Genomic DNA, 22800 nt, shown 5'->3' with positions numbered 1-22800 from the left:
CGGTATTTATGTGTTTAAGATTTTTTTTTTCTTTAATGATATACTTAATCCTCATCATATATATATATATTATTATTACAATAATAATGTGAAAAGAGTTACTTATTACTAGCCGATGCTTATAAAAATGATAATTACTTTAGTCATAAAAATGTATACACGGTTTCTTCCATAAATAAGTTTTGCCTATAATCTATTTTTGTGAAGAAGGCAACAATTGTGGTCTTTATTTTGTAGAAAGCGACTACCCTGGAATGGGGGAGCCTTATCACACTAGATATAGATCGACTGAAACTATGAGAAGAGAAGAGAAGAACGACCCAGTAAAGAATGGATCATGGAATAATAACAGTTTTAGTTTGTGAATAGTTATTGAAACATAATAATGACCAATAATTATATGCGACCCGCTACCTCAAACTGGTGAACTGAAAATAAAATCCAGTCAAAAATATGATACTTTTCAAACAGCGAGTATATTATATCCTTAAACAACTACAACTTCGTATTTCTGGGGGTTTTTTTTGTTTTTGTTTTTTGTTTTTGTTTTTTGTTTTTGTTTTTGTTTTGTTTTTTAGAGGGGGGGGGGGGGGGGCTTCTATTTCAACCTGATGTAATACCAGATTGAGGTTGTGGGTCACATATTATATGTTCTCAAGTTGATTAACCAGTTAATTCTCGTACCTTAGATTTAGATCGTATTTCAAAATTTGGCCAGAAAACCCGGCCTTCAATATCAATCGATTTAAATGACCCTCATCTAGGCAAAAACTATCAAACCTGGTACTTCGCGAAATGTCCCAGGATTGAGAGGTTTTGACAAGATGAGGGTCATTTAAATCGATCGAGATGTGAAGGACCAGTTTTCTGGCAATTTTTTTAATTACGAGTTTTTCTAGAGTACGGCAGTAACTGGTTACTGATAGTTTATTTTGTTTAGAGATAGTCCACTTTTAACACTATATTGTGTTGACACATTGAAAATGGTATGAACACTTTTTTTAAATAGTGATGTAGTTAAATTGTTGTTTGTGACGTTTTTGTCCATTGATTTATGGTGATAAAAATGCTGTCGTTATTGAAATAAAGAGAGACTGAAGAAAGCAAAGATATTGGTGTCAGAATTCGTCTGTTATTGTTATTGACACATTCTTGTTTTTAAAATGCTACATTCGAGATCATTTTCTGTAAGCCTGCGTATTAACCCATTTTTGTTTTTTAAATGCTACATTCGGGATCTTTTTCTGTAATTCTGTGTCGGGATTTGGCATTAGATCCAAGAGCAATATTATGTTCTCGTGAAGTTTGCAGCCTCATAAAACTCCCACACTGCAGACGAGAAGTGTATTTTGTTCATTGATTATCCCACCCCACACAATCACACTCCTATATCCCCTGTTTACAACCTCTTTGGTCATTGAGGCGTGGTAGAGTTGTTCAGTTTTGCCTGTCACAAAAAGTGCCCTTCTTTGAATCAACATAAAATGATGATTCATCACTAAACTAAACGTTTGCCCAATCTTGGCAATTCCAGCGAAGATGCTTTCCCTAGCCCATCGAAGGCGTCCTGTTCTGTGTCCATCTATAAGTTGTGACTTTATGGCAGGCTTACAGCCTTTGATCCCTACTTCTTACAATCATCTGGCTGGTAACGGTACCTCTGCTTACCCCTAAATCACTCGACGTCCTCGCTGCGGTAGGAAATGGTAGAGAGTTTTTCGTGAACAATTAAACAGTGTTGCTACATCCGATACTACATGGCCAGCTTGAAGATATCCAATAGCTCTCGCTCGCTCCTCAGTTGTCAACTTTGGCATTATTTGTCAATGGATCACAAAGTAATGTTAGAAACGAAGTAAATTTCATATAACAAAGCTAGATCTGGAATCCGGATGAAACTGTCAAATATCAAAACATTGCCCTCCAATAGCGGAGTGCAACACTACCAAGGGAGCTTCATCAGCGAAATGGGTGTGATGTCCCAGGATGCTTTGCTTGGACTTTGCAAGATTTCATTTTTGTCGTAATGAGTTAGAGAGGAATAACTGGACAGTGGCTTTATGAAATCTGTCATATTTGGTATCAAATTCAAAATAAGCAGGAATTATTGTAGTTTTACCACAAATTAAAATTTAGCCATGCTAATCAGTGACAATATTTTATTATAGTGTTGCCTTTCTTTTGTGCATGACTGTATATGTATTATGGGGAGATAATTTACAAGGGAAATCATCGAATCCACATAATTTCTCCCAGTAGAAGACTCCAGGTAGTACTCAAATCAAATTATGGTCTCATTCCAGGACAATCATTCATCATTGCCTTTTTCACCCTGGGTCAGGATATAGGCCACAGACAAACAGTTTCCATCCTTCTCTATCCTGAGCCAACTTTTTTATCTCATTCCAGGTCTTACCACTTCTCTGTATATCAGCTTCTTTAATTCTCCATGTTCCTCGTGGCCTTCCCCTTGATATGAATCCCGTCCCCTCTCCCTGAATATAAAATCTTCTCCTCAGACTTGAGGTGTTTCTGTCCGTGTGGTGTCCGGGGTCCCTCAACTGAGAGGGTCAAGAATAGCCCAACGCCAAGCCAGCGTGTCGTAAAGGCGACTAATGGTGTGTGATTCTCCCATCTTCGAGTCACCTGGTCCTCCAGGTTGGGGGTTGGCAAAGGGTTAACACCCCTTTCCGTTAAACTCAAATCGTTACAGAAACGCAGACAGACAAACCAAATTCCAGGACAATGACTCTTTGTAATAAAAAAAAAAAGAAGGGAAAACGCCACATCAGAGTAGAATCTATTGGATCAAGATGGCTTATTGTCGTTCACCCAGAGGGGAATTTCACCCAACACAACCACAATTTAATTTGCGTTTATGGTGTTTGGTATTTCTTGTTTTGTCATGTAAGTCGTGTGCGGTCAGTGACCGGATGAGATACCGTTGTCTAAACAATTCTCGTCTTTGTGTAAGACTAAAAACTAGAGCATTTATATTGCGTATTATCCACTAAACGTGCTCAAAGCGCTTTACAAGGGGCTTCTGACCAACAGCAACACTGAGCATGTAGGACGAGACGTGACGCCTGTTAGGCGATATTACATTTTTTTCTCCAGATGGTGATAACGCTGTTAACGGCCAGGTATTCGTTTTACACCCGAGTATGGTGAGAGAATGAGAGTAAAGAGCCTTTTCCAAGAAATCAACCGTACACCACACAAAGCGGGACTCAAACCTTGGACTTAACGGTCCGAAGGCGAGGGTCATATCATTAGACAACAGTCAAAAATGCATGTTCTGAACAAGTTTCCTAGTGTGATTAAAAAAAAAATTGATATCACTGCTCTTACAAAAAAATAATTTAAAAAAAATAATAAAATTTATCTCTGCCAGGCACATGACAAAATAAGACGCGTTTACATATATCGCTTATCCACAGTAAACATAATCCACTTAGCGCTTAACATCTTTTTATTCTTCTGAATATAAAACTCTATACACTCAACACTTAGGATAAGGCATAGTAGTCTGCTAGAGAACTGACATTGGCCAGTCGCCGAAAACAAATCTGCCCTCTGCAATAGACACGTAGATAACCACGCCTCTCGGACAGTCGTCAGAATGTAAACAATGGCAGCGATTTGAAAATTTAACGATTTTCACATGTTTTACTACCGATGGCATGTGTCTAAGTAAAATGGCCACTGTTCTACCGCTTGATCAGTAGGTAACCAACACAGAAAACTGTGAGTAAACTTTAACGTTTATATGATCGAGAAAATTGTGTGATAACTAGTCACCCAGTTGACGGTATAAAAACAATAACAATGATCAGAGAGAGGTCGATTTCATTCACGTTATTGTTTATAAAAAACAACAACAACAAAACAACCACGCTTGTCCGAGCAAGTTTGACGTGTCACAAATTCCATGTTTTGATTGGTTAAAAATCTACTAGTTAATTTACCACCATGCTGCCGTACTCTGGCAAAAACACATATTAAAAAATTTGGCCAGAAAAATCGTCCTTCAAATATCGATCGATTTAAATGACTCATCTTGGCAAAAAAAAAAAAACCAAAAAAAAAAACCTCCCAAACCCGGGACTTCGGGACTTGCAGCATGGGCAAAGACTTAAAAACAACGATCCTCAACTTTCAACGCGCGAGTACAACAATCCTGCCAAGCAACCGTTGGCATACATAAACAACATGTCAAAATCAACATACAATAGGCAACAGATTGTTTTTGTTTTTTTTGTTTTTTTGTTTTTTTTTTTTTTTTGTTTTGTTTTTCCACGAGCCGCAAAGGAATGGAATAATCTACCAGAAATATAATCACCAAATCCCGAAGAAGAAGAAGAAGAAGAAGAAGAAGAAGAAGAAGAAGAAGAAGAAGAAGAAGAAGAAGAAGAAGAAGAAGAAGATGATGATGATGATGATGATGATGATGATGATGATGATGATGATGATGATGATGATGATGATGATGATGATGATAACGACGACGATGTTGATAATATTAACAATAAAATAGAATAATGATAATAATAATGATAATATATATATATATATATATATATATATATATATATATATATATATATATATATTATATAAGAGAGAGAGAGAGAGAGAGAGAGAGAGAGAGAGAGAGAGAGAGAGAGAGAGAATGGATAAAAATTGATTGGTATAAAAACGGCATAACAGATTAGAATTTTTGTGTGTGAAAGAGACGGCTAAAACTGTAAGAATTGTTTTCGTTCTTTATTCCATTTCTTCCCTTTATGATTTGTCATTACCTATTTAACTCGCCATAAACTCAACAAAATCTCTATATAATCATTATTTATATAAATAAAAGTTTATTTGATTCGGGTTAGAGATGGACGCAGATACACTCGTGGAGATGGGATTCCCTTTGCACCAGGCGTAAGTAGAAAAAGAATGATTCTTGCGCTCGTTTTGGCTTTGGAGTGTGGTAAGAGTAAGAAGAAGTAAAGGTGAAGGAGTAGGAGGAGAAACCGGTTACTGACTGAACTGTTGAATTTGAATGATGAAGAATGATGCTGATAGAACCAAAAATATAGTTGCCAACATCCCCTCGAATGGCATCATTATTGGGGGAGGGGGGGGGGGGGTTAAGGCATTCTAAAAAAAAAAAAGTAAGTGGTAGTGGTAGAGGTTAATAGGTAGAGAAGAGTAAGTGAGTAAGAGTGCTTGTTGATTGTTGTAATAATAATAATAATAATAATAATAGACGTCTAAGTCAAGTCTAGTAGAATGAAGAATTTGCCTATTCCCAACCTGTGTTTGGGATAGCACGATTTATGTATTCCCAACCGGTGTTGATAAAGACAGTAAAGTATTTAACCCAAGAAGTGACACAGGGCCGAAAATCGGCCAGAGATTCCCTCTGTGGTGACAGATTCAATTAAATCGGCCCATTTTCAAATGGCTAAAAAATACCTATAACATTTTATTATTTACTGATAGAACTACAGTAACCAGAAATAGTATTGGAATGGAGACATCATGGATGTCCGTTTCGTATTTTTAATTCCATCTGTTTTTTAAATTCTTTGGAAAGTGATACCCAGACATTACAAACTTGTAATGCTGTAAAAAATATTAATTTTCAGTGTCTACTTTAAGAATTCTACTGGTCCTAACACCATTTGGGAATAGACACTGTTTAGATTAAAGACAAGACGAAAACTAGTCTTTAGACATGATGACTGAGTACTGAACTGACCAAACATATTAACAATGTGAGAACAAGTGCTATCTGCATTCTAAGAAACATCAGAACAGTCAGACCATTTATTAATAGGGAAACCAGCAACAAATTGGTAACATCTTTGATATTCCCGAAAATGGATTATTGCAATGCACTGTTTGTTGGTCTTACAAAGAACAAATTTAACAAACAGTACATGGCAGCCCGTGTTGTACTGCAGAAAGACAGGAAAACTGCAGCTCCCGAATTACTACGACAGCTGCCAGGGCTGAGAATCTTCCGCCTAAATGGTAGCCCATCCCCATCACAATTCCTCCTTTCTCAAATTTGCCGTGTCAAACATTTTCCTCAAAACCACAAAATCACCATTATGTCTTTGTTATATTTTGACACCTGTGCTCAGTCTCGTGAAATTTAGTGACGGTCCCGTTTTTATGACGTCGGGCCAGACAGAATGGCACCTGATGTCACAATTGACCCAGAAGACCAGTGGTGTTCTTTGATTAGTTAGTTGATGGTTGAAGGGGAAGGGGAGGGACAAATGGGTCTGGAATTTCTCTCTCGCTCTCTGTCTCTCTCTCTCTCTGTCTCTGTCTCTCTCTCTCTCTCTCTCTCTCTCTCTCTCTCTCTCTCTCTCTATCTCTCTCTCTCTCTCTCTATCTCTCTCTCCCTCTCTTTCTCTCTCTCTCCCTGCCTCCCTTTTTTCTTCCTCTTTCCCTGTGCCTTTCTTTCTATTTCTCTTTTCTTCTTTTTTTTTTTTTGATATAGAATTAATAAGATCAATGCATAAATTATTCTGGTAGAGAAGTCTCCCCCCCCCCCTCTCTCTCTCTCTCTCTCTCTCTCTCTCTCTCTCTCTCTCTCTCTCTCTCTCTCTCTCTCCCTCCCTCCCTCCCTCCCTCTATCTCTATTACCACTACTACATCCACCACCACATCATCCTCCCCACTACCACTACAACCACCATCATATCATCATCTCTAAGACCACTACTACTACAATCACCACCGCACCATCATCCCTAGCACCACTACTACTACAACTACCACTACACCATCATCCCTACCGCCTCTACTACTATAACCACCATCATCAACCTTACTCCCATTACTACTGCAACCACCACACCATCATCCCGAGCACCACTACTACAACAACTACCACCACATCATCATTCCTACCACAACTACTACAACCACCACCACATCATCATCCCTACCACCACTACTATTACCACCCCCACCACACCATCTTCCCTACCACCACTACTACTACAACCATCACCACACCATCATCCCTACCACCTCTACCACTACAACCACCACCACATCATCAACCCTACTACCACTACTACAACCATCAACACATCATCATCCCTACCACCACTACTACTACAACCACCACCAAACCATCATCCCTACCACCACTACTACCACAACCACCACAACATCATCCCTACCACCATTACTACTACAACCACCACAACATCATCCCTACCACCACATCATCATTCCTACCACAGCCACTGCAACCACCACCACACAATCATCCATACGGCCACTACTACTACAATCACTACTACATCATCCCTACCACCGCTATTACTACAACCACCACCACATCACCATCCCTACTACAACCACCAAATGTACTTACACTTTCAACTTTTGAAATTCCACTGAGTCGTGTCAGAAATTGCTGCGAGACAAATTTTTGATCGCACCTCATTAAATTTTAGTGACATTCAAATTTATAGGTTATGGTTGCATGGATGGGTCATGATCTTCACTATGAAAAATTTCCTCCTTTTTTGTGACCAGTCATTCTCACCCCTGAGCTGCATTGGCTCCCAGTGGACCAGAGCATCAAATAAAAATCTTCAACTATTGAATTCAAATGCTTGGAAGGCTCGTCACCAACATATCTCTCAAGCCTCATTGAATGGTATATTCCACAGCGATCGCTTACTTAGATCAACGAACTACCCCAAATTGAAAACACCCCGCTGTCAAGTGAAGGCTGGTGAATGCGCCTTTCAGCATTCTGGTCCAAGGTTGTGGAATTTGCTACCACTTTTGAGACACATTCTTCGTCTTCACTAGATGATTTCAAGCGTCGATTGAACACATTCTTATTCTGACAGGCTTTCTTTTGATTATGTGTGTAGTTAGGGTTGTTTGTGTAATGTGTTAGGGCTTAATCTATGTTATGCGCCCAGAGCCCTCCAGATGAAGGGATGTTTGGCGCACTATAAATCTGTACCATTATTATTATTTATTGCTTTTTTTTTCTTTCATTACTTTGTCATTATCTTTGTTCTCACAACACTTTTACCACATTTTATCATTATTATAATTATAATAATTAGACATTGTTGTGCCAACAGTAAACAAAGTCAATGGGGTCAGTGCAAAATATTCTGAGCGCTACCTAGCATGTAACACGAGATATCGCTCTAACAGAGTGATACCTAATTTCTTTTGTGTTTCAATTTCCTTCAGATAGGTACCAGTTTGTTGAGGCTGCACTACTCCAACTAAAGAATCACTCCCTGACTATTTCTTGAGAGCCTATCTTTTATCTACATAGTCACATAAATAAGTAGATGATTTACACAAATAGAATACTGTACTGTAACTGCATTTGTAATCGTGAAATGCCTTAGTTGTCAAGGCTGTTATTGATTTGACAAGTGTTTATTTTGTTGATAGTATTTAAGAAACTATTTCTTCAATATTTTCAGTCAAAAGGCCTTGGCAAAGACAGGATATAAAGGGGTCCAAGTTGCGATGGACTGGTAGGTGCAGAGTTCAATTTACTTAGCCTTAAGTTGTCATTTATTCAACAACATCTTGGATTTCCACCCCAATTTTGATATTCTCACTCTTATACTTAGCGATCAGCTACAGTATTGTTTCAGTAGAGAAATTCCTACACTACTCTCTTGAACACGATTGGTTCTATTCCATGACATTAATAGTTGTTGAAAATCTTTTTTGAAACAAATTCAAGATAGCAATTGAATCTCGTATTTGATTTTTCATGCATTTGATTTGAGGAAATAAAAGTTTTTGATAATATCATTTAAAAAAAGAAAAGAAGCTACAAATATGGCTCCCACACCAATATATAGATGCTATTTTCAGAACACAACAACTGATTTTTGACCCAATTTATTCCAGGATATTAGCTCATGCTGATGATCCAGATCTTGATGAGCCTTTTGAAGCCCCAAAGGGCCAAGTTCTTGGAAAAGGTAGGTAAAATAGCTCAAATTTGCCTATTTTAATTTATTTTTGAGACTGCATTCATTCTCAATAGTTTTATTATGTGTGTGCGTGCGTGAGAGGAAGAGAGATTGAATATTATAGTTATCATATAAATTTATAACAAGTGTAACTAAGTGACATATTGCCGTATTTATGGACCATAAAGATCTCATTATTATTATTGTTATTATTATTATTATTATTATTATTATTATTATTATTATTATTATTATTATTATTATTATTATTATTATTATTATTATTATTATTATCATTATTATTATTTTTATTATTATTATTATTATTAATAATAAAATAAAGCATGATGAATTTAACCGAGACAAGCAGCAATATATGTTGATCTTTTTTTTATTTTTTGCATTTAAAATTGTAGCTACCAACTTTGTAGAATCAGAACAAGGGTGTGTCATAAAAGCTGTTAAATGTCTAAAATGACAAACTTTGACTTTAGAGACCGAAAAATCATGTCAGTCTTTCTGAATTTACACATTTATAATGGATGTGTTGGGTGATAATAAAAAATAATATCACTAGTCCCGAGATTTCATAACACTTGATATTTAACATTTCATTATTATTATAATTATTGTTATTATTATGTTGTGGCAACATTTCAGAGAGTGACTCACAAGATGCTAAGACTGATGAAGAGTCTGGATCTGCCTCAGAAAATGCAGCAAACAGCGCCCAAGCTATGTCTTTTAAATGTGATGAGTACGTACTTTTAAGTGAAAGGGAAAACACTTTAATTTTTTGGTTTGACTAAATAAGATGATATATTCAGATTTGAGAAATATATTATACTTCAGATTTTTAATTTCTGATGAAAACAAAAATTTGTCTTTTATGTAGTGCAATATCCTCTAAATATGCTCTTGGGGATCCCTAACCAACGGCAACACATAGCATGTAGGACAAGACATGACATTTGATACATTGTTAGGCGATGCTACATTTTTTTTTCTCTATTGGACAGAGACAATGCTGTTAACGACCACATAATCATTTTACACCTGAGTGTGGTGAGAGATTGTGAAAAACGTAACGAGCTCTCAGAGCGGGATTCAAACCCTGGACCTTCCGATCTGAAGGCGAGTGTCATACCACTAGATCATATAGCCCCACGAAGATAAGGCATGATTTGCATGGAATGCTATGGCATTTATTGAATCACTATTTGTTCAGATGTCACATTTCATTCTACAAGTGATAAAATGGTGTTGTTGCAACATGGGAATATCTTTGGATTGATATATTGTCCTTATGTCTTATTGGATTTATCTTTACAGTGTAACCAAACCAATCAGTTGATAAAAGTGACTGATAATGGCTGCATGGCCAGATAAACAATATTGTAACTAGCGTTTATGTCATAATTCCATGTAAAATGCTACTATATACAATGACTTATAACATTTATGTGGGGTTTGTTGTTGTTATTATCATTAATATTATTATTTTTTTTATTAATATTATTATTATTATTATTATTTATTATTATTATTATTATTATTATTTTTTTATTATTATTTATTATTATTATTATTATTATTATTATTATTATTATTATTAATTATTATTATTAATATTATTATTATTATTTTTGTTATCATCATCATGATCATAATCATTTTCATCACCATCTGATTTGACCATCAGGTGTAATAAGTTGTTGAAATCTGAGTTGGATGTCCAAGCTCATGCTGCCAGAACACAACATTCCAGTTTCTCAGAAAGTACTGAAGAAATTCGACCTCTGACTGAGGAGGAGAAAAAGGTCCAGGTTGAAAAGTAAGCTTGAAATAACACCGATGAAATTTTTAATTAGGAATATTTCACATGGCTTATGAGTTTACTTGTTATATGTGTTTGATAAGGGTTGGAACTTTTGAATTATGGATAATAATTAAATTCAAATAATTTAATCATCCAAAGTAGCAAATATTGTGTTAACACTAAGTTTGTCATTAATAAAAGTTAAAAATTATTTATATATTTGTTCATTATATTACAAAAGTTAGGAAATATGATTATTTTATATTCCTGCATCCTTTCAGACTGCAAGAAAGATTGAAGCAAAAACGACTACAAAAGGAAGAGGAAGAAAAAGCAGAGGCTATACAAAGGGAAAAAATGAGACGAAATGTTGGTCGTGATATGACAGTTGCTAAACAAAAGTGAGTATGGGATATTACAGAAAAAAAACTGATTTTTTACATTAAGGAATCACAAGGCACGTAAGAAGAAATAATTGTCAGAATCAATTATCTATAGATTAGAGGCTTTCAGATTTGAGTCCCAGTGGAGGCATTTGATTTTTAGATGAGCCCAAAGAAGGAATTGGACACATTATTTTTTAAAAACATTTTAGATTTATTTATTTAATTTTTTAGTCGTTTATTTCTTCACAATTTTTTGTTTTCTTTTGAGAAATAATGCCAATCAAAAAGATGCTCATGTCTTTAAACTTAAGCTGAGGTGATTTACCAGTTGAGCCTAAATTATTGTTTATGTTTTTCTCTAATTATTTCTTGTTCTTTTTATATTGTTTCAATTTCCTTCGTATTTATCTTCAAAATATTATGTGTCGAATTGTAAAAATAGATACAGTGCGGAACTGATATATCGACATCACGCTCATATCGACATGACATCAAAGTCCCGTGGTTTTTTTTTCGCTATATAACTTTAATAAATAAAAATCACCTCTATCAACATAACATTTACCACAAGACGGTTATATCAACGTTGTGAACCACTGATACCGACAATAATTTGTCTTAAAAAAATAATGAATACAATTTATATACGGTCAAGATATTCTGCAGTGAAGTAAAACACAAAAGCCAATGAGATATCACGCTGTGATGTAAAATAACAGTAAAAGAAAATGAGACATAATTGTTCAATGACATCCAGTGAATTGTTATTGATCATAGCCTTGATGTCAGCAGTCAAGTCTAGTCCCGGGCTGTGTCAGCTTTTCTCGGTAGTGACGCAAATAATGGAATTCCAATATCAGTATTACATGACTTTCAACAAATAGGCTGACAACGCTCCCCTCATCACCCACTATGCGTGAGACTGTCCATCTGTCAGCTGCCCTGTCCAATCCCAGTCTAAGTGTTGGTAAATGAAGCAGACGTCTTATACTCCCAAAAAATCACTTTCTCAATTTCTCTTATTTGCAATGCCAATGCTCAGCTTCTCAGTTTTAATACTATCGGCAAGGTCAATGCCATTTTTACTAGTACTTAGTCTCGATATCACTCTACAATAGTTAAATTTTAGAAGACCCCGTTGTTCTGATGTCGAGTCCGATTGAGGAGAGTGCACAATTGGGACCAGTTTCCGGCCATGCCACTATAGTAGCTATCAAGACCCTACACTGTTTTGCACAGCAGCTTCACAAGGATATTTCCTTATTTGACGTCCTTGTCAGTGCTGAGGAAAGGGTCCATAAAATCATTCTTTGCCTTCAGAGAGAGACCACAATAACAGACTTAGTCAAATAAAGTGAACCATAATAAATATCAAAATCTGCCCTTTTAAAGGCCACCAAATCATTAATATTGACTTCATTTACTGTCTCACCTTTTTCTCATTTGTTTCCCTTTTATTTTTTTGAATGACTGATATTTCGATATTACGCTTATATCTACATTTTACCACGGTCCCGACGATGTCTATATATCTGTTCTCGACTGTAATTAATTACATAATCCACCATTTGTCAGCAACCGAAAGTCTTGTATTCAAGCAGTGGTTTTTGTGCGGTTTTTTTGTTTGTTTTGTATTGTTCTTGATATTAACTTTTTTTTTTTGTTTTGTTTAATTATTTTAGAATTCCAATTCACTATTTACTGATATATTTTTTTATTCTTCTTTTTGTTTTACAGAATGGAAGAAGCAGAAATGAAAAAGATTGCAGAAGAACGACGGAGGGAAAAGATGGAAGAAAAACTTGCAAGGTAGATGATATATTTTTGCTATATAAGTGGTTTAGCGTCAGTATCCAAGTTTCAAGATAATTATTTGAGTGTGACCATTTTCATGCAGCTACTTTTTCAGAAATTTCACGATAATGTTAAACTGTTCAGAAGACTGATAATGGAAATATAAAGGAAGATTTGTTTGATATTGGCAGAACCTGATCCTAAGTCATTAGAAGGCTTTTATTTTTTTATTTTCCTTTATTTATCTATCTATATAGTTACTCATTATAGTTACTCATTTATTAAGTTTATGTATTTATTAATTTATTTAAGTTTAAGCATGTTCACAATAAAGGGCTAGAATAGCAGTCAAGCAGATCAAATGAATTGTCATATTCAGAATTTGAACGTTGTAGAATCCAAAGAAAAGAGCAGTTTTGTCATCTTTTTTTGTTCTTCTTTTTCGTTTTTTTTTGTTTTTTTTTTGGTTTTTAATCAAATTGCATAATTAAAATAACTCTTTTTGTTTTTAAGACTTCAGTTTATTATAATTGTGATTTTGTTAATGGATCTACTTTTATACTTTCAGACAAAGAGTAAAGGAACAAATTGAAAAAGATAAAAGGGATAGAGCAGAAAAGGTTTGTGAAATATTTCTAGGTACTATGTATTGTCCCATCTTAACTAGATGTAGACAGCTAATATATCTATTTTCGTTGAAATATTTGTCCATCTTATCGTTATTGATCAGTTGAGTTGATGGGCAAATAGTGCCTCTTGCAACTTATCATCTATATTCAGATCCAAGAACAGTGTGTATATCAAGTGGTTCTTCTCATGATGTCATATGTGACCCTATGCCTCGAAGCAGTATTAAGTCGGGATTTGGAAAACGAGGAAAACCGGTTTTAAAGTGGGAATGGTCAAAATTATCAAATTTCAGTTTTTGGTTTTTTCAGAAACTACAATCATTTTTCTACATGAAAACATAATAATTCAACATAGATATTGAGGATAAGTTATATAAATTTAAAGTTTAAAAAAGCAACTATCAATGACACATTCAAAACGAGAGTTGACTTTCTCTCAGAGAGCAACTATTTCCAAGACTTAGTAATGTTAAGTCTTTTCCTCCACCAATACCATGTAAGATACCACAGCAAAGGGCGTGTATTTATCTATCTCAGAGAAAGCATGACTGTTTCCACAATTTCATGGTTTAACCAATAATGAACTTTAAAAACTGTAAACAGGTCTAGGTTTTTCCCTGACAACTTTACAAACGAATGACTCTGATTGGTCAACGCTCATCACATGCGCCTGTTGGCCATTAAAATTCCCGGGCAATGTGTCATGACGTCAGCATGCGTATGTTACATATGTGTGTGTTTGTGCATTTTTTATACATACCACGTGCTGTTATCTCTTTGTTTAGCTACATTGGTTAATGATTGAGGTGAGGGTCCTTTGTCCCTCTTTCTTCATGAAATTATAGGACATGCTAAGACTTTAATAGGATGGGGTTCCTGACCTCCCATGGTGGGCAGGGAGGTACTTACTGTCTTCTATCCCCCTATATCTGTTTTCCAACTAGCTTTCTGTCTTTGTCTTGGAATGAGATTACTTGGTTTTGTCCCGGCCCTGACCGGATACCCTTGGTGAGAGGGGAAACAGAAGCATAGTTAGTTTTGGGAGATAATATTTTTTTCTTTGGAAAGCATCTCTCTGCTATGTAATATATTATGTTTTGTTTACATATCATAATATGATTTGTAAACATTTGAGTGTATTCCTCTTAGTGGGGACATGTGCTTGTGACTGGATAAGACTTTAAGGTGATCTCAAACCAAGTACTTCGATAGTTTGCTCTTGGAATCTACATCTGTTCCCTATTTGATCCAATTCTCCTTTGTCTTACTTTTTCATGGGTGCTTTAATTGTAATTCTAGAACTTAATACTACCCCATTTTATTCCTTTTTACTGTCACTGATATGACCTTAATGTGTTGCAATCGCCGTAAAACCCTTTAAGCGGGTGGTTGGATGAGAGCATCACCCTTGAATCATATACCTATGATGTTCGCATGGGTGTACGATCCGATAGTGATGTCGTTTCTTCTTCTCTTTACTAGCCTATCCTGTTTCTTCGTTTGTGATTGTATTTTTGACAGGGGATATTTTTTTTTCTGTAAATCTTCTGCCTGTTTGTTCTTGGTTATTTATAATTTAGCTTATGATATCTTTAGGTTATGATTTTGATTTACATTTGTTCTATTTTTGCTAGATTGCTTGTTTTTTTGTTTCAGCGGTTTCTCATATAACCTCAATTGTGTTGGAAGAGACCTAAAGCAACAAACAAACAAACAAAAACCCTTTAAAAAATAAAAACAAAAGACTTTAATAGGACAACAGTTGCCTAATCTTATACTTACAGAGATTGTTGTAGGATAAACATTTAATTTTAAGTACAAAAGCAGAATAGTAAATAGAACCTTCAACAATCAATAAACTGCCGATGGAAATACGTGTAACTAAAAAATGAAAAAGGTTAAATGTATGGATAAACAAACAGAAAGAGATGTTCGTTTTGTCGTGCTTTCTTTGTATATTGAAAGAAGGGGATGGGGGAAGGTGGGGTTGGGGGGGGGGGGGTCTTTTTAGACAATCAACAATGTGGGTGAACACTAAGAAAAACTTGAGAGATTCAATAACGTTTTCATGTAAGTCATTACACAATAAGCCCCAATCCCTCCTCCTCAAGCTGTCATCTGACTCAAAATGAAAACAATGCAATGAATAATTTGACCAGCCCATTTCTTTAATTGCAATCCCATTGGTCAATATGTTTCCAGTTGATTGACTATGACTTACTTTGAAACAAATAAATGCTTTCTTTAAACTATCCCTACAATTCTTTGCTCCGCCTCCATCCCTTTCTTCATGTCTACATCACTCTATTCGTCTCCCTTTTGTTTTTTTCACACATACAAACACACACACACACAAACAAGTTATACAGTCAGGCTTTAATCTTTACTCTATTTCCCTCTTAATGCACAAGCAGTGTCTCGCTCCTCTTTTTCTTTCTCTCTCTCTCTCTCTCTCTCTCTCTCTCTCTCTCCCTTTCTCTCTCTCTCTCTCTCTCTCTCTCTCTCACTCTCACTCTCTCACGTGTGTGTGTGTGTGTGTGTATTTTACTCTCTCATTCTTTCTCTTCCTCTCTCATCCTGTTTCTTGATATTTCTTTCCCTGCCCACCCGGCTTCACATAGTTTCAAAACTGTACTTTGACATTATAAACCCTTCTCTAACTTATGGCATTTTGAAATCGTATTTCCTCTAACTCATAAATAAGACAAAAATGTCACATTAATAATTCTTATTTCATTGATTCTTTATTTAAATATCAAAAATTCTTCAAACAGTGATCAATGTCATAAAATAGTCGGCATTCTTTTTGTTATTTTTTTGGTGTTTTATTTATTTTAAGGACATCTTACATAATAATGAATAACTACAAAAGTAATGATTGGATTATCTCAAACTTTTGTGTATACATTATCAAATGTATATTCTAAGCTCATGCCAAATTCAGTGATTCCAAAACTCCGGTTTCACCGGAAAAAAATCCGGTCTGGAGCAAAAAAAATTCGGGTTACGGGCAACTTCCGTCAAATTCCGGTGAGGTTAAAATGTTCCAAGGATACCCCCCTCCCTCCAGTCACTACTAACACAACCACCACCACATCATCTTCATTACCACTACTACTACAACCACCACCACCACATCATCTTCATTACCACTACTACTACGACCACCACCACATCATCATCACTATTACTACAACCATCACTACCACTACTACTACAACCACCACCACATCATCATCATCACTACCACTACAACCACCACCACCACATCATCATTACCACTACAGCAACAACCATCACCACCACATCACATCATCATCACTACCACTACTACTTAACCACTACCATCACTACAACTACTTCTACAACCACCACCACCACATCATCATCACTACCACTACTACTACAACCACTACCATCACTACAACTACTTCTACAACCACCACCACCACACTATCATCACTACCACTACTACTACAACCACCACCACCACATCAACTTCATTACCACTACTACTACAACCATCACCACATCATCATCACTACCTCTCCTACTACAACCACCACCACATAATCATCATCACTACTACCAGTACTTCAACTACAACCACCATCACCACCACATCATCATCACTACTACTACAACCATCACTACCACTACCACTACAACCACATCACCTTCCCTACCACCACTACTACAACCACCACATCACCATCCCTACCACCACTACTACAACAACCACCACATCACCATCCCAACCACCACTACTACAACAACCACCACATCACGATCCCCACCACTACTGCAACAATCACCACATCACCATCCCTACCACCACAATTACAACAATTACTATATCACCATCCATGCCACCACAACTACAACCACCATTACATCATCATCTCTACGACCACCATCACATCACCATCCCTGCAACTACCAGTGTTGCAAGCGCCATAAAAACCCTTGAAACAAATTAAGCGCTCTCTCTCTCTCTCTTTATCTCTCTCTCTCTCTCTCTCTCTCTCTCTCTCTCTCTCTCTCTCTCTCTCTCTCCACACACACACACACACACACACACACATTGGATTAATTTCCATGTTCACCTTCCTTTAACCTCAAACTTTAGCCTCATTAGTCTTTCAAGTTCATGTTGCTCTACTTTTCACTAGATGCACTTTTAGCTCTCTCTCTCTCTCTCTCTCTCTCTCTCTCTCTCTCTCTCTCTCTCTCTCTCTCTCTCTCTCTCTCTTCACACGCACACACACTGGATTAATTTTCATGTTCACCTTTCTTTAACCTCAAACTTTAGCCTCATTAGTTTTTCAAGTTCATGTTGCTCTACTTTTCACTAGATGCACTTTTAGCACTCTCTCTCTCTCTCTCTCTCTCTCTCTCTCTCTCTCTCTCTTTCTCTCTCTCCACACACACACATACACACACACACTGGATTAATTTTCTTGTTTACCTTCCTTTAACCTCAAACTTTAGCCTCATTAGTTTTTCAAGTTCATGTTGCTCTACTTTCCACTATATGCTCTTTTAGCTCTCTCTCTCTCTCTCTCTCTCTCTCTCTCTCTCTCTCTCTCTCTCTTTCTCTCTCTCTCTCTCTCTCTCTCTCTCTTCTCTTTCTCTCTCTCTCTCTCTCTCTCTCTCTCTCTCTCTCTCTCTCTCTCTCTCTCTCTCTCTCTCTCTCTCTCTCTCTCTCTCTCTCTCTCTTCACACGCACACACACTGGATTAATTTTCATGTTCACCTTACTTTAACCTCAAAACTTTAGCCTCATTAGTTTTTCAAGTTCATGTTGCTCTACTTTTCACTAGATGCACTTTTAGCACTCTCTCTCTCTCTCTCTCTCTCTCTCTCAAACACTCACACACACACACACCACAACCACCACGTCATCATCACTACTACTACTACTACAGCCACCACAACCACATCATCATTACTACTACAACCACCACCACTACATCATCACTACTACTACTACAACCACCCACACCACATCATCACTATTACTTCAACCACAGCCGCTACTACAACTACAGCCACCACCACACCACCACCACCACCACATTATCATCAATACCACTACTACTACTACTACTACTACTACTACTACTACTACTAATACTACTACTACTACTACTACTACTACTACTACTACTACTACAGCCATTATCACATCTTCATCATCACTACTACTACTACTACAACCACCAACACAACAACATCCTCACTACCACCATTACTACAATCACTACCATTAGGATTTGGAGATTTACTTCATTTGAAATCAGGAAACTTTGGGGCTGTATTTGGCAATGTGTTTATATATCATAATATAGTTCTAATAGGTTATCTATTTAGATCTATACAATATTTAAACACGGTACCAAATAACATCCAAATTCCCTTTTTTTTTTGTGTGTGCGGAAATTCCTCTTTCGGCATTGAAATTCCTCCGAGTGGTGCCTGAAATTCCTGTGAGTCAAATTGAAAATTGAAGTCTCTGCAAATTGTACTATTTTCGTCAAATTTCCAATGCCCGTATCTGAGTTAACTTTGCCCATTGATTTGACTGTGCATGAAAATGGTGCCTCACATCAAAGTCAATTTTCTCAAAACTTGATTTTTACACTCTCCCTACTTCAAACGGTCATATCTCGGCAATGAAGAATCAGAATTTTAAAAATTTGGTATCAAATTTTAAAGCATAAAATAAGCTATGATTGGGTACCAAAAACCCAAAATTGAAAAATCCGACTTAATACCATTTCGAGGCGGAGGGTCACATATTATGTCCATGTGGCTATAGATGATAGATGATATTGTATGTAGAATGCAAAATTTAAGCATGAATATGTAAGTTTAATGCCATATCCATATTTAGAATGACATAAAGACAAAATTATTTAGTCATTTTGAAAAAAAAAGTAATTTAAAATTGCCACAATGATTTAGTTATAGAATAACTAGAAGTCCTGTTGTTACTGTAAATTCACTGTCTCGTGTGAATTTAATTGACAGTGACATTGATCATGAAGTAACTTGTTCAGTCTATAATGTTTCATTCCTTATTAACCCTTAATGTTCTTGGCATAAAACATTACAGATTGATTGTAATTGTTCATATTAACCCACTTTGTTACTGAAAATGATCAATCATTTCTCATTTTGAGTTCTCCACCAAGTTAGGTCTGCAGCTGCTGTGTGTGTGATTGTTTATGAAATATCATCTCAAGCTTTCTTTCAAGTATTGAAAATGAAATGATAAGATTCATGTTATTAGTGTATCCATAAGAACCCATGTAATTTTTAACATTTTGCCACCTTGTTACAGTTTGCCAAAGAGAAGCAAGGAGCTCAAACGTCTAATAGTCCTCCTCAAGCAAGTGCAGCAGCGACATCTGCCCCTCAACCTCCAAAGGAATATACAGATTGCAGATTGCAGGTGTGTATGTTGTCATGGTGTTCACTGACTACTAACACAACAATTTACTTTTGCAAAATGCTGGCTTGTAGGAATTTTGTTTTTGTTTTTGGGGAGGTGGTGGGGATTTTTGTTTGTTTTTAGGCTTGTTCTGTTGGCATTTAATTGTGAAAAACGAATATCTGCTTGTTTTGTATATTTTGTCTAATCATTGGTGGATATTGGAAGTTTGATGTAATTCACCTTTAATTGCATCGATTCTTTATTTCAGAAAGTGGGGAGTTTTTTAAATTCTCCTTTTTTTTTTTTTTTTACAAATGGCACTTTATAAAGATTTTATTATTTCAAGGTTTATAGTCTTGTAAACTGTATTTTACACTTTGTTTAGATTCGCTTAACCAATGGATCTGCCTTAACGCAAACATTTGGAGCAAAGGAACCGCTTGGAGCTGTAAATGTTTATGTGGAACTGAACAGGACAGATGGTGATGGCCCTTTTTCATTGATGACATCATTCCCCAAAAAAGTATTTTCCCAAGCTGATATGGAAACACCTCTTGATGTTTTAGGTAAGTTTGGTCAAATTATGGGCACTGATTGTTTTAGAATTTGTAGGTAATAGACTGGGTGGATTTGCACAATTAAGACCAATTTCTACATGTCACGGGTGAAGCTGACATGATGGAAAGGAAATTTTCCATTGTTAAAATGAGTAATTGGTAATCTGTCTCTGAAGAGAAAATGGTTTGTTGAAGCTCACTGTCCACCAGATTCAGTGCAGCCCACTTATGACATCTTTTCTATAACGACATGGTGCCCATGCCCCAAATTTTCCCATATATAATGTTAGTAATTAAAGACTCAATAAAACGACATGCATTTTTGTAAAACCCTGTATATTGCTAAGGCAGTAATCGGCAACTTCAAATCGTTAGACAAAATATCTGGTCCAAGGAAAACTTGCTTTTCCAACCAATAAAATACTGCACTTGTAGCCACTGAAAAACCTTGATTGGTAGACCAGTGATATCCAGTCTCTGGAGACCAGATGCATGTTCTTTGAGTGGGACAACGTCTGACAAAAAAGCCAGCTTAGGTGTTGCGAATTGCACACGCATTTACTAGTCAGTTGACAACCGAAGCATTCGCTCTTGCGCTACACATGATGAGAATTTATAATTACATTACCTTTGGCACGTGATACGATGCAATTGACCTATTATGTCACTTTCGTTATCTGAAATTGATCAGGCATACAAATCACAATGTATACTGCTACCCTTACCAAGGTGAAGAGCTCCATGCTTTAATACTCCTTGGGTTTTATTTTAGTTGTTTTTCAAGCCTTGCTTTTATTTTTTGTATCAAGAGATCGTTTAAAAATTTTCTTTTTACTGGCGCTGATATGACTTAAATGTAAGGCTTAGCGCTGTAAAACCCAAACAAAATTAAAACATAAATGATTGGTATTTTCAAATCTGCTTTTTTTTTCTTCAAAATTTCATTTTCAGGTTTAGTGCCTTCTGCTGTATTAATAGTGACCAAGAGACAATGATACAAGATTAGGAACTAAAATCTGCCCCCAATTTTGAAATTTAGGATGTAATCTATAATTAAGATTATTATTTTTGGACAGCATGTCATTTCTCTCTCTATTTTTAATTTTATTTTTCTTTTCTTCAGTGATTTTGGACTGTTAGATGGTTTCGGTTCCATACAAATTGAATTAAAGTTAGGAATCGCAAGATACAAAAAACATGAAAAATGCCATGGTAGCATGTGTTGCCAGGAATTTTATTAAATAATTATTTTTCTTTTTTTTTCTTTCAATTCATTAAGAATTAAATTGTTTTCAATTTGAGAACCTGATTTTCTGCAAGCTATAATTACGTAAATAATACAGGTCAAATTTTTTTAAAAATTTAATCTATATAAAACCAATAAGAGTAGATGGTGATTCACCTGGTGAATATGTATGGTCAATGGTATTGAAAATTTGATTTTTAATCAGAACAAACCATCATCTAAAAAAAAAAAACTGTTTATTTTTGTGCCTGTTTACAATTTTGATTTAAAATCCAGTTTTATTTTGATTGTTTTTTTTTTTTGTGATAATTTTTTTGTTCAAGTGTTTAAACATGAAACGAAAGAGATCTATACTTTATCAAATTTTCAAACAAATGCTGGAAATTTTGTTGTTGTTGTTGTATAAATCAAATGTTGATGAATAAAATGTGTTACTATGAAATTTAACAACTCGTTGGTTTTTTTTTTGTTCCTTTATTCATGATTTATTCCTTACAGTTTTTGCCGCTGAAATCTAGCATACCGAATCCCAGCACACTTTGCAATATGACAGGCTAGAGCATGTTTACATATTCAAATTGGTAACCAGTTGAGCGCTGAGTTTGCTGGTGCATAGATTTTGTAAAAGGTACTTATGATGTAGAGTTTGGAGGTCAATGTTCGTTATAATTGAAGTTTTGTACTTATGATCAAGGTCATCTAGAAGGTCAGAAAGGAGCCTTATCTGTTATGATTTTACTTAGCGATTTACTTGGATATTTTGAGCTACTTGAGGGACTCATTCTCTATTGGAACGGCAGGGTTTCTTAAATATATATAGTGCAGCACAGAAATCTCAAAATCACGTGTCTATTCCCCCTTTTATAATCCCTCTATTTTCATTGTCTTGACAACATGAAAATCTCGAACAACTTGGACATTCACTTTTGCATTCATTCATAAA

The 22800-nt window shown here is 35.8% G+C and overlaps 1 protein-coding gene across 1 annotated transcript; it reads left to right on the top strand.

The window, feature by feature from the left end:
• The first annotated feature begins 4759 nt into the window (after positions 1 to 4759).
• Positions 4760 to 22299, top strand: LOC144967974 (UBX domain-containing protein 1-like). Its single transcript, XM_078905806.1, has 11 exons — positions 4760 to 4932; positions 8484 to 8537; positions 8923 to 8996; positions 9648 to 9744; positions 10690 to 10821; positions 11088 to 11207; positions 12930 to 13001; positions 13555 to 13606; positions 19962 to 20072; positions 20440 to 20620; positions 21563 to 22299. Exons 1-11 carry the CDS (start codon positions 4886 to 4888, stop codon positions 21604 to 21606), a joined length of 984 nt encoding a protein of 327 aa, XP_078761932.1. The 5' UTR covers positions 4760 to 4885; the 3' UTR covers positions 21607 to 22299.
• The last annotated feature ends 501 nt before the right edge of the window (positions 22300 to 22800 follow it).

The sequence above is a fragment of the Berghia stephanieae genome, chromosome 1 (genome assembly GCF_034508935.2).
Source record: "Berghia stephanieae isolate SIO BIC M18660-M18661 chromosome 1, UCSD_Bste_1.3, whole genome shotgun sequence".
Classification (NCBI taxonomy): Eukaryota; Metazoa; Mollusca; class Gastropoda; order Nudibranchia; family Aeolidiidae; genus Berghia; species Berghia stephanieae.
Note: the sequence above shows the minus strand (reverse complement) of the source record. Positions and strands in the feature narration are given on the sequence as shown.